The sequence below is a fragment of the Fragaria vesca genome, linkage group LG3 (genome assembly GCF_000184155.1).
Source record: "Fragaria vesca subsp. vesca linkage group LG3, FraVesHawaii_1.0, whole genome shotgun sequence".
Taxonomy (NCBI): Eukaryota; Viridiplantae; Streptophyta; class Magnoliopsida; order Rosales; family Rosaceae; genus Fragaria; species Fragaria vesca.
This window is the reverse complement of record NC_020493.1, coordinates 19293355-19306697: the sequence shown is the minus strand read 5'-3', so window position 1 is coordinate 19306697 and position 13343 is coordinate 19293355. Positions and strand designations below refer to the sequence as shown.

The 13343-nt window shown below is 40.4% G+C and overlaps 1 protein-coding gene across 1 annotated transcript; it reads left to right on the top strand.

Annotated features, from left to right (window-relative positions):
- Positions 1 to 9834: 9834 nt before the first annotated feature.
- Positions 9835 to 11747, top strand: LOC101299939. Its single transcript, XM_004294622.1, has 4 exons — positions 9835 to 10080; positions 10901 to 11032; positions 11122 to 11238; positions 11397 to 11747. The coding sequence occupies exons 1-4, from the start codon at positions 9835 to 9837 to the stop codon at positions 11745 to 11747; spliced, it is 846 nt and encodes a 281-aa protein (XP_004294670.1).
- Positions 11748 to 13343: the final 1596 nt, after the last annotated feature.

Here is a 13343-nt window from a genome sequence, read left to right as displayed (position 1 = left end):
CAGAGCAAGCTGTACAAAGACGACACACACCCATGTGGGGTCGTCAGAAAGCATCGTCTTGTAGAATTGCAAGTCCTATACTAGCTAAAACATAAGCTATGAAATCCTAAGTATACCCACCTTGTAGCAATTAAGTATTTTTATTGTACAGGTAAAACTAGGATCCGCAGAAAACTAGTTTACCTGGACCAAACTAAATTTAAACTAGGGGCCGAAGCCCAGCTGCATCGGTCAAGGCCCAGCTAAGGGAAACCCTAGAAGCTCCAACCCAAGCCCATTCGGGCCCAAACCCTAGCATTCTCCACCCCTTTGCCGCCGTCATCACCACCCGCGGCCAACAATGTCGGCGTAGCCATTTTCGAAATCAGAGCCACATCATCGTCGCCGGCTCTGTCCACATCACCACCGCTCTCCCCAACAACATAATAGGAAGGAAGAACAGGTGCACAACCTTAAGGTAAGATCTGAAACCCACCAACCTGAAAAAGCTCCAAGCCGCTGCCAGACATGCTACCGCCGAGCGCACTGATCCCCTTTAATATTTTCAAACCACCTGGATCCAAGATCAGATCCATTTCTGATTGAGTCTTGTTCATGGAATAGGGTCGTGCAAACCCTCCGTCATCACCACCGATTTGACGAGAAAGAGAGGGAAAAGTTCCCCCTTTTAATCGAAAGTGCAAGGCTGCCACCAGTGGAGAACCACTGTTGCCGCCAAGTTTCCTCACTATCCCTATTTAGTTATAGAGAAACTGTTGGAGCAAATTAGAGATATTTATTTCTCCCTAAAAAAGAGAAAAATCAATATATGAAGAATTTGTTGGAGTTGCTATTTAATCATGATAATTGATCTCTACATTTCACCTCCTTTTATTCATGTGCATAATAAAAATAACAAGAAAGAAAATATTTTCCATATACAACACTATTCAAACAATTTTTTTTTTTAAATTTTTGAAAAAAAACACTACTTATTGTATACCTACAACTCCGCAAAACATGGTCCCTCTAGGGTTTCAAGACTTGTTTTCTCATATCCGTCCAACGGCGTGTCCGTTGATGCTGTTGTCGGACGGGAGTCTCCGGGTGGCTAAATGGTGGCTATGCCTTGTTAGGTTGGAGGCGGTGTATCACGTGGTGGATGTTTCTTCAAGATATCGGTTGTGAGGCGTCGCTCATGGTCTCTGGGTGTCGTGTGATTTGCTCTGGTGGGGTTGTTGCGTTGTTGAAAAAGTTTGGCCAATCAGGTGGTGGCGGTGGTGAGGTCAGATGGAGAGGTATGAGCAGTGGCAGGGAGATTTGTGGCAGTGACGATCTACCGGGTTGTTTCTCAATTTGGGTCAGGTATCCTAGCCACGATTTGTGACAGATTTTGAGAATGGTGTAACCTCGTTGTGATGTTGCCATTTGAGGTGCGTGACGGAAGGCGTCAGACTCTTGTGACGACGCAACGGTGGCTGGAGCGACAAGACAACGTGTAGTGGCTTGGGACTCCTTAGGGTGGTTTTTTGGAGGGCCTCTTCGTTGTGCTCCAATAGGAAGGATGGGCTTGGGTCTGGGTCTGGGTCTTCTTTTTAGTTTTGTTTTTTTGTTTTGTGTTTTGTGTTTTTTGGTGTGGTTTTGTTTGTCGTCCCTCCTTTTTTGGCAAGGGTTTTAGGGTGTTTGTGATTTGGTGTCGTTGGTAGTTTTGGTAGGGTCATGTTTGGTGTCATGTCCAGGGACTATCAATGTATTTTTGTTGTCAATGTAATTGGGAGGTTGCATCTACATATATGGTAGCGGTTTTGGTGTACAGTGCTTGGTTATTTTTTCTTGAGGTTGACCATAAGGAGAGTATCAAGTCTTGTGGATGGGGTTAGAAGTAGGTTACATTTTCATTGTAATCGCATGTATGTGGGTATGGATGAGTGTGGGGACTTGTTGTCTACCACCGAAATCTCTCATGGTTGTAATTGTTAGTTGTTATTAGATATAATTTTACCTTTCTCTAAATTTTTTTTTTTTTTTTGTCCCCATCTAATCAAGATGATACGAACTAGTTAAGATAATCTTTACCACTGTAGTGGGGTGCGATTTCAATCTCTATCTATTCACAAATATACAGTGGAATTAGGTATCAGGTATCCTATTTCAAATGAGATCGCACAGAAATGTCATGAAATGAGACTAGAGTGGGATATAGCCTGTATATATATTATTCTTCCTTGATTAGCAACGTACTAGCTAGAGGAACAATAATCCATCCAACACATGCATGCATTATCAATGACAGTCGCATTTAGCTACTATTACCACTGTTGTTAAAATGCATGCAAGACAGACCAAAAAATAAGCCTCAAAGAAAGTCAAGCTTCCTAGAGATGTTTATCCATATAACTACTGTATGCTACCGAAATGGGAACTGGGAACTAAGGCATTGCGTTTCCTTTTGAATAATTCTCATTCTCCAGCTCTTGAGTTTTGTTCTGGTCCGACCTTTTCTGATTCTCGGTCTGATGTACATGCAGAATTGCAGATCGAGCCACCAGGGTTGCATGCATTCTCAGTCAATTTGCAGTCATTTGAGTTTCTCTCTTTTCTCACTTGGGTTATAAGTAAAGTGATAAAGAAGAGCCAACAACGTACATGTCGTGCGGGACTGGCCCTCGTTCCATCAGAAATAATTGATCGATTATCTTAAAAGTTGCAAGGTGCAAAGTCATATAGCTTGCGATTTGATTTACACCTAGCTAGCTTAGCTTCTTTGTTATAAACCTAATCTTAAGTTCTTAATCTTTTGTCCTTTAATTTGCCTAGCTAGAACGATAAATAAACAAACTAGAGGTGAAAATATATGTATTCACTTAAAAGAAGGTTTGTACAGACTATCTCTATATATACAAGTGCTAGCCAGCTAGGGTTTAGCTAACTCCTATCTAAAATAGGTAACAAACAATGGAGATACACTCAATATGCAATATTAACTCAACTAGGATTTCCTGCTTTAATACTCCCCCTCAAGTTGGAGTGGATGTTAATGACTCTCAACTTGCTAAGAAGTAGCTTGAACTGCTCAATGCCGAGTGGCTTAGTGAAGATGTCCGCTGGTTGCACATTTTCTCGGATGATATGACAATCTATCTCAATATGCTTGGTACGCTCGTGAAAAACGGGGTTGTTGGCAATGTGAATGGCGGCATGGTTATCACAGTACAACCGTGTCAATCCAATATGTCTTACCCTTAAATCATTCATCAAACTGCATAGCCAAGTAATCTCACAACAAGTTGTTGTCATCGAACGATACTCTGCTTGCACACTACTTCGAGCTACAGTGCTTTGTTTCTTGGTTTTCCAAGAGATTGGTGCATTTCCAATCATGACACAATAGCCGGTGAGTGATCGTCGAGTGTCCTTGCAACTAGCCCAATCTGCGTCACAGAAAGCAGTGAGCTCCAATTTCCCTTTTGAAGGAAGGAAAATACCTTAGCCTGGAGTCCCCTTGATGTAGCGGAGAACCTGATAAGCAGCATCAAGATGTGGTTGTCTAGGTTTGTTCATGAACTTACTCAAAACATGTACCGCATACACAAGATCAGGCCGAGTTATTGTCAAGTAGATGAGCCTCCCTACCAATTTACGATACTGTGCAGGATCGGAAAGCAGCTCTCCCCCTAATTCCTTGAGTGACAAGCTACCGTTGACAGGAAAGGTTGATGGTTCTGATGCTAGGAAGCCGGTGTCTTCCAAAATCTCAAGAGCATACTTGCGTTGACAAAGAGCAATGCCATCGCGTGACCTTGCTACTTCAATGCCGAGGAAATACTTGAGATTTCCAAGATCTTGAAGTTTGAAACGATTGGAGAGAAAGTTCTTCACATCTTGAATATCCTCCAAACTGTTCCCTGTCAATATAACGTCATCAACATATACAAGTAACACTGTGAACTTGCCTGCACGTGCTCAAACGAATAAAGAATAATATGTCCATGATTGGTGAAACCCGGTAGATTTGAGTGCTACAAATAACTTGATGAACCATTGTCTGGAAGTTTGCTTCAAACCACAGAGGCTTTTGTGCAATTTGCACACTCTAGTCTCCCCCTTTCGTTCGAAACTTGGAGGCAAGGACATGTACACTTCCTCGGATAAATCTCCACGAAGGAAAGTATTATTCACATGTAACTGATGAAGGTGCCAACCTTGTAAAGCTGCAATGCCGAGAAGAACTCTTACGGTAGTCAGCTTAGCCACAGGTACAAACGTTTTTCGGTAATCAATTCCTTCCACCTGACTGTAACCCTTGGCTACCAAACGTGCTTTATACAATCCAACTGATCCATCTGGCTTGAGCTTTATCTTATAAACCCACTTGCAGCCATAGGGCGTTTATGAGGAGGCAACTGAACAAGGCTCCATGTACGATTTTGTTGAAGTGCTTGGATTTCCTGCTTCATGGCCTCACTCCATTTAGGTACCTGGACAGCTTGTGAGAAAGATGTAGGCTCTTTGTGGAGGGTTAGTTGTGCGGTGAAAACTCGGTGGGAAGGAGAAAGATGATTATATGATAAAACAGTTGAAAGAGAATAAGGAATAGTACCTGCATCCAGAAAAGCTGACGGGACAGAACGTGAGGGAAGAGCTGCCTCAACATGGAAATCCTGCAAGAATGGTGGAATACGGGTAGGCCGTGAAGAATGTCTCGGTGGTGTAGTCTGTGATGGTGGTATGTTGACAGCCCCTAGGGATTCGGTATTGGATGGACAACTAGGGTTTCGGTATTGGATGGACAACACCATTTTGTTGTGGTGTGTTGACGCAACTCGTCTGATGGACAATACCTTTGGATGCATAGTATGACGACATCTTGAACTCGGCACCATTGTCACTCCTGATTGTTTTGACGTGCCTATCATATTGTTTCTCAACCAATTGAATAAAATCGATAAGTAATTGACGGGTTTCAGACTTTTGTGCCATGAAATAGACCCATGTGCATCTAGTGTGATCATCAACAATAGTGAGAAAGTATTTAGCCTCATAATGTGTAGGTTCATGATACCCTTCCCAAATATCGACATGAATCAAATGAAAGGGTGACACACTAGAAATTGTACTTAAAGGAAATTATTTCTGGTCTGTTTAGCTAAAGCGCATACCAAACATTTACTTGAATCACAAGTTTTACTGGAAAGAAAAGGAAATAAAGATAAAGCCCTAGACGAAGGATGTCCAAGGCATTGATGCCAAAGACTTGGTGATTGACTAGTAACAGAATGACATGATGTCTCTTTCTTCGGTTTGTTGAGGCAGTATAAGCCTTCACGCTCAGTTCATGTCCCAATCATCATCCCCGATCGTAGGTCCTGTATGAAACACATACGTTTTAGGAAGATTGTTATGCAAAAGTAATCAAGTGCAAGCTTGCTGATCGAAATGATATTTAGGTAGAATGATGGGACAAAAAACACTTTATGAATGGTGAGTTGAGGAGTAAAAGAAACACTGCCTATGTGACTAACTCGAGTAGTGTTACCGTTTGGTAACTTGACATAACAGGTAGTGGTTGATTTAGAAGATGTGAAAAGTTTGAAATCACAGGTTATATGATCGGAAGCACCACTGTCTAATATCCAAGTACCGCATTTGTTATTCTTATCGAACCGTATTGCCATACCTGAAAGTTCTTCATACGAAGAGTGATTACCAATTTGATTGACTTGAGCAGCCTTGTTTTGGCTCAAGATCTCTGCTATAGCCTTGCATTGTTCCTTTGTGAACAGAAAGTTTTCGTCCTCACCGAAAAGAGAATTGATGCTCCCCTTCGATTGCCTCTCAAGATCAGCTTTCTTCTTGTTACAGTAATCCACAGTATGGCCTGTTCGATCACAATACGTGCACTGCATGTGTTGCCAGCACTTAGAAGTTAAATGCTTCTTGCCACATTTGCCGCAGCAGTGCTCTTGCTTCTCCGGCTCATCTTCCTGTGTCGTTTTCTTGACAGCGAAAACAACACCTTCTTGTGGTGCGGCGGCTTTTCCTCCTCCTGCAGCCTCTACTGCTTCTCGTGTCTCAAAGCCATGGAATAGGCTTTGTTCACGGTAGGCCGCGGATCAATGGCTACAATAGTGCCTCGGAGAATAGAGAAATTCTCGTTCAATCCCATGAGAAATTTCATAGTTTTCTGATTCTTGATAAACTCATCGAGACCACAGCCACAAGATGCAACATTGCAGAGCACATCACGGTCATCCCATAATCTCTTCAGTTTTGTGTAGAAAGTGGTGACCGAATCTGAACCTTGTGTGCAATCATGAAGTGCGTTTTTGATGTTAAAGAGTTGAACCGTATTGGTTTGTAAGAATCTCTCCTGGAGATCGAGCCACACTTCTCTGGAAGTCTTGCAATTCTTGACACTCTTTGAGATCTGCTTCGACATGGATGCTACAAGCCATGTCTTAACAAGAGTATCGCAACGCTCCCACTGCAGATTCTCTTCTTCATTCAGAGTCGGTTTGATCTGAGTACCAAGAACAAAGCCAATCTTGTTCTTGATTTTGAGTGCGTCACTCATGGATTGCATCCACTTTGAGAAGTTGTCCTCCATCAAAGGTTAGACTACGAGGACAGCTTTGGGCTGATCTGAATGATGTTGGTAGAGTGGCTGGAAGCCTCCCATGGTGCGGCTATTTTGGAGACAGAGTCGGACTTGACGTCCTTGTCTTCCGATTTGGTTCCGCCGGCCATAAGGGATAGGAAGGGTGTGTTTTGTGTTTTAGGGTTTGGTCACAGGATGTCGCTCTGTTACCATAAACAAACTGGAGGTGAAAATATATATATTCACTTAAAGAAGGTTTGTACAGACTATCTCTATATATACAAGTGCTAGCCAGCTAGGGTTTAGCTAACCTAAACCAAATCGATCTTCTATCTAAAATAGGTAACAAACAATGGAGATACACTCAATATGTAATATTAACTCAACTAGGATTTCCTGCTTTAATAATAAATTCAGTGTTATGTATTTGATTTAAAGGTATCTCCGTGATTGTATATGATAGTTAAGTATGTACGATTGGTATGAAGTATACATATATCCATGTTCTTTTATGTTGGTGATGTGAGGAAGCGAGATTTAAACTCAAAACTTCATGTACAACTAGTTGTACAGTAGACGGTATGACATACGTACACTGATACAAATAATGACATGCTGCATAGCATGCCGTCCGCCTCCGGTATGATAGAATTTCCCTAAGTTATTGAAATATTCATCTCAACAATAGTAAGCAACATCCATGAATACACAGGAGTGTGGCTCTTGCCTATGATATCCCATCAATACACACACATGACTGTGTTGGTATATTGGCATGTTCCCTATCAACACAATAGTTCTTGGTTAAAGAGGATGCTCTCTTGGTGGCATAAAGACTCCTGGTATGGCCAGGAGAGAAAGCAGTTATTGAAGTCTCGAGGAAGAGCGCACAAGTTCTTAGCCCTATTTGGGTCTACTCGAGCTCAAGGTTACAAGAAAATGTTATATCCAATAGGATGCAATCTCATATGACAGTTAACCTTATCCATCAAAATATAATATAGTAAATTCTATAATTTAAATAAATTGTGGTCAATGCACCTTATGTCACTTTGACAATAGCTTGAGACACCCTCTATTATTTTTCCATTATGAACTTCATTTAGTATTTTAGAACTCTAAAAGGTAACTGGTACGTTCTCTTGCATCAATCGGACATGAGTTTGCCTAATAATGTAAGTTTACATGTAGATTAAGATTCATTATAATCTTGAACTATTTAAGTTTCCCCCAATTTCCCACTTGGAATGAACTTTCTCTCCTCAACATTATGAGTTTCGAATTACGGATCTGCAACCCACTAAATATGGCATCACCCTGAAAAGTTTATGTTGTTTGTTTTTTCATGATATGTATGTATTGCATACAAAGTGATAAGGTTCACAAAGAGTGTTTTGATGTGATTCTTCAAGTTAACTTTGTAGCATAGTAGCATATGCACATGAATGATATGGAAAGAATAATATTAACAAGCATAAGCATAGACTGGGCTATATGGGTCAGTTCATTTTAGTCTTTGTTTGCTTTGGATTCCTTCCTTTTAACAACGTTGGGTAAGTTGGGCCTGTTGGGGTGTGAGTCATTTTCTCTTGTATCAAGTGTAATCTCGTCGGCCTGTTTAGGATTATGTTCCGTTCCGCCATTACTTGAATTTGTAATCATTCGTTGTAAATGAAGTTACAATGAAAACCCATCCAACTTAAAAATTGTTATAAATTACTGATCGAGTGAACATTACTGTGTGTTATGATGAAGAAAATTTCCTTGTGTTATTAGTAAACATGCACAAGTTTTTACGATTAGAACAAAGGGCACAAGTTGAACAATAGGTGATACAATTGGAGAACATCTTCAGACTTCAGTACACGGCGTGTATCTTCACATACATACATGGATGGTCAAGATTAGAGAAAATAATATAGAAACATGGTAGTCAAATATATAAATTGTTATAAACAGTTAAGATTGTATCGTGTAAATACACGTCGTACATATAAGAATTTCTCGATACAATAGTATAATAATATACGTGATAGATGACTCAATATTAGAGGGCCCTGATTTGAAAGCCCACATTAACCGCCCTGACGCTCACAGCTTATGAAAGAGGGAAGGCATTCATTCATTCTACGGCACAAAAATACAATTCACATTCATCTTCTCCGAATCCTTTCACAAATTCCACATCCTTATTCTCCATTCTGCCGTTTCAATCGCAACTTGCTTCTCGCCAGGTTAGGGTTCGAAACATTGCCTCTCTTCGTGCTCTGCTGCTAACTTTAATTTTAGGGTTTTGGGTTCAATTTGTTAACTGGGTTTGATTAGTAACAATTGATTGTGATCGAAATTAACAGGCATTTTGCAATTTGGGTTTGTTTTTTGGGTTTTAGTATTCACTTGATTCGTCCATGACTTGACTTAGGATAGGTAATGCGACGGGGGTTTGATTTTTGATCACGTAGGGCTTAATTCATGTGGTTACAGAACCATTTTAACTTCTTACACTATTTATTGGATTTATCATGAAGATGATAAACTATTTCTTGAAAGATTATTATGGACTTTAACAATATTATGTGACTTTCAGTTCAAGCAATTAATTAAGCCTAATCTAAGTATTACGAGTTGTATAAGGAATGTAATATTAGTGATATGCAAATAATATATAGTTTACATATTGAATAAGGAATCCATAATATCTTCTTATATGATTCTCGTAATCTTTGGTAAATCTTATAGATCAACTAGGAATCTTTAATGGGCAAGGCACTAGTTGATCACTATAAATACACAAGCATAAGTCCCTGATCTCATCATAAGACGCATTCAGTCCCTATCCCATCTAAGGAGCACATTGTGAGAGAGATCAGAAGACCTAAGCTTTCAGACATGGCGATCTCCATTAACAACGCTGGTAAGTCTTAAGTTCTATGTGTGTTGTTTGTGTTTATATGCTTGCGCTAACTATGGTATAATTAGCTTTAGTTTTCTATTATTTCTTGGTTCTCTGGGATTATAATCATAGTGATTATGCAAATCATAAAATGTGCAGAGGCTCGTTTGTAATTTGTCAATTTGGGAATGTGATTGAGTTTGTGAAAGCATGCTTATCTGATAGACTGATGAAAACCCGATTTTAATGATTTATATTAGTTGGGAAGTTCTTGTTTGGATTGAACTCTGCAGTGTTCTTTTTTTTCAAGTTTCAAGTCAGGTCTTTGACATTAATGCTCAATATTTTTAGTGGAAATTTTCAAATGGGACTAGAAGAAGGATCGGATAGATTCATGAAACAGCAAGAGCAGTGCCAGTCAACCCGTATCAGCATTGCCTCTAACAATAAGGCCACAGCAACTCTGAAAGCTGTGTCTGCAGCAGCTGCTAGGGTTCATCCTCCAACTGTCAAATTTTCAGATGATACAGAGAGGCTCCAACACATTAATAGCATACGGAATTCTCCTGATGGAGCACAGGTCAAGCGTGTTATCGACCTGCTGCGGAAGGTATAATTTTCCCCTTCTTTGCTTGACTCAAGAGATAAGTATATTTTTATACGCAGTGTAGCAGTCCAGGCCTTTGCCTAGTAGATTTCTAGGGCCTAAGACAGGGAATCTGTGGGAACTAGATTCTCTACATGTTACTTTTGTGCTAGGATTTGTTTGAATCAAGGCCGTGGGCTATGAAGTATGAACTCATGGCTTTAAACACCCTTTTTTTTGTTTTGTTTTTGTTTTCCCTGTCACATTGGCTAGGAATAAAACTCGACAAAGTCCTTTGGAATGTTTGAATTACTCCAATGTATGTACCAAGACTGAGGGTAGTGAAATCATTGGTTGTGTACATAACCAGAAAGTATAATGATCCATTCTTTTGGTTTTGCTTCCCCTATCTAATTGACTAGGAAGTCTATAAAGTCCAAGCATCGGAATCCAGCTAGGTGATCCAACTGCTAGCCTAATTCTGATCTTAGATGCCAATAACACAGTTTCTTGATCTGGTTGAGGAGGGCAGAAGTGCCTTTTTGTTTTCCACTTGTTTCAATGAAAGCAATTTGACTTTTTAAGTGAAATATTAACTCTGTAAAGCATACATTTATTTAGTTGTCGTAATTAGAATTTCACCAAAGCTGTTATAATTGGTACAGTCTGATCTCAGAATGATAGCTAGCTGATATATAGCATATTATTTTCCTTTTCACCAATTATACTACATTCTTTCTTATGATCCTTTTCCTTTACCTGTTCTTAGTTCATCTCAGATACGCTAATTTTTCTTGGATCATGAGAAGGACTCATCACCATCTTTGTTTACACTATGTTGCAGACAAGGCAGGCTTTCACGCCTGAGGGAATATACGAAAACTGTTTTGTTGATGTGAACCACAATCAAACTGTCTTTAAGTGTCTGACAGATAACCCAAAAGTTCACTATGATGGAAAATGCTTCTCGTATAAGGTAAGTTTATTGTTACGGTATTTGAAGTACTGTAACCTTTTTATTCTACATGAAGATGACAGAATTTTGCTCGTACTTTTTATCTGTAGTCCAAGCATGCTGTGAAGGACAGAAGCCAACTACTGGCCATAGTACAGAAATTTCCAGAGGGCATACCTGTGATTGATCTCAAGGATGCATACCCCAGTGTAATGGAAGACCTGCAGGTATTTTCATCAATAATGCTTCTTCTATTATTTATGCTTTGGAAAAGACTATACATGAATACATCTCCATATTCTTCTAAGTAATACTATGTTAAACTTGGATTATTTCTGGAGTACTTCTTTTGCCATGAAGTTTTTAATTAAGTAATACTATCTAGGCTCTAAAAGCTGCTGGTGACATATGGCTTCTTTCAAGCTTCAGTGCACAAGAGGATATAGCATATCCGAATGACCCTAAGTTGCCCCGCATCGAGGTTGATGATGACCTTAAAACATGCTTCAGGAAAATAGAGTTGCCTAGCAATATGGTTGATATTGAGAAGTATCTTCAGAAGAATGGGATGGGGCCTGCCACAGACTCTGCAAGGAGAAGTGCTATGGTTCAGAGTCTAGTCGGGTCTTCTTATTGCAAGGACAAGAAGAACAAGAAGAAGAAGCCTGAGATCAGCAAGAGGACCAAACTAACCAATACCCATCTTCCTGAGCTTTTGGAGAGCTGGAAAAATTAGGTAAAGCCATCAGAGGAAAGACATTGCACTATAGTCGTGATGTGGTGGAGCTACCTGATCTGTTTAGCCAGTGTAAATTCTGAATGCCTGTGAAACACAAATGCTAATTGTTTCTGGTAACCTTGAGTGATCCCAGAACAAAAGATCGAAATATTTGCTCATAACCAACTAGTCTAGCATAGTTAATTCCCTCCTGCTGAACTGCCGAAGTATGTGAGTTAATCACAAAACTATCATCATTAACTTTTAGATATTAGATTAAGGTTATTAGCATATTGATCATATCATAGTTCAGCTTCTCAAGATATCTTCAAAGTTGTGAAACACTAATCAGTCCTATGTTCTATGAAATGACAACTCTCTATGTCCCATGTTCGGTAACAAACAACGAAATCTTGAATTTCCATGTTCAGGGGAAGATCAGTTGTGATCATTTTCCAGCCAAGTTTGTGCTCGTAAAACTAAGTATAGGAGGCACAGGACAAGGCAGTAGGGGTGGCAATTTGGACCCTGGCAATACCAACCAACTATGTACCAACCGTACCAAACAAATTGGTATGTCAAATAGTTGGTAACCGAGTTTTCGGTACAGTAGTACCGTACCAAGTTTTAGAAGTCGGTTGGTACGTGGTACAGATTTTCCCAAAATACAGTATACAATGTACCAACCGAGTTATATTAAAAAAAAAAAATTAAAACTATTAATCTAAGCCGTTGATCTGTGGATCTAACCCTAATCCTTAGTTAGTTAGTTGAGTTAGTTCAGAATAGAGTCAATAGACTCACAGTCACTCTCGGCCTCTCTCGCCTCATCTCTCGACTTCGCAGCACCCCCGCGGCTCCGCGCCTCCGCCACCTCGACTTCGCAACACCTCCTCGGCTCCGCCACCTCGACTCAGCTTCTAGCCACCTCGCCTCTCTCGTCGTCAACTCAGTAGCACCTCGGCCACCTTGACTCGGCAGCGCCAAGGGCAGCGCCTCGACTCTCCGACGAAGGGCAGCGTTGGGCAGCTCCTCGACTCTCCGACGAAGGGCAGCGCTGGGCAGCGCCTCGACTCTCCGACGAAGGGCAGCGCTGGGCAGCGCCTCGACTCTCTGACGAAGGGCAACGCTGGGCAGTGCCTCGACTTTCCGACGAAGGGCAGCGCCTCAACTCGCCGTTGACTTCGTAGCACCAAGCCTCGAATCTCCGTATGTATCTATCAATCTATTATCTATGTGTATCTATCAATCCATGTGTTATGATTGTTATCTATCAATCTATGTGTTGATTGTGTTCTATGCTCTGTGTTCTCACATTATGTGTTGATTGATGATACAACATTTGCCTGTTGTTGAATTTGTTAACCGTCAATGCAGCACAGTCTGTTAGTTGATGAACCTTTTTACTTGCTAAAAACCCAAAACAAATACAATGTGTTCTTTCAATACTTACCGACTCACTGCCCTGTATTAGTAGTGCTTGATTACATAGTTGTGGTGGGACTGTATTAGTCTATGAGACTCAAGCTTATGTTTATGGCATTAAAGTGAAAGTGAATGCTGCAAGATTCATGATGACTGTGTTGGCAATACAGGTATACTGCCTTTCATCAT

Excerpts from the sequence above, each read along its gene's own strand:
- LOC101299939 (XM_004294622.1), top strand. The coding sequence starts at position 9,835 with ATGGGACTAGAAGAAGGATCGGATAGATTCATGAAACAGCAAGAGCAG. Across the intron at positions 11,033-11,121 it reads GAAAATGCTTCTCGTATAAG|TCCAAGCATGCTGTGAAGGA; the intron begins GTAAGTTTATTG and ends TTTTATCTGTAG. Across the intron at positions 11,239-11,396 it reads GTGTAATGGAAGACCTGCAG|GCTCTAAAAGCTGCTGGTGA; the intron begins GTATTTTCATCA and ends AATACTATCTAG.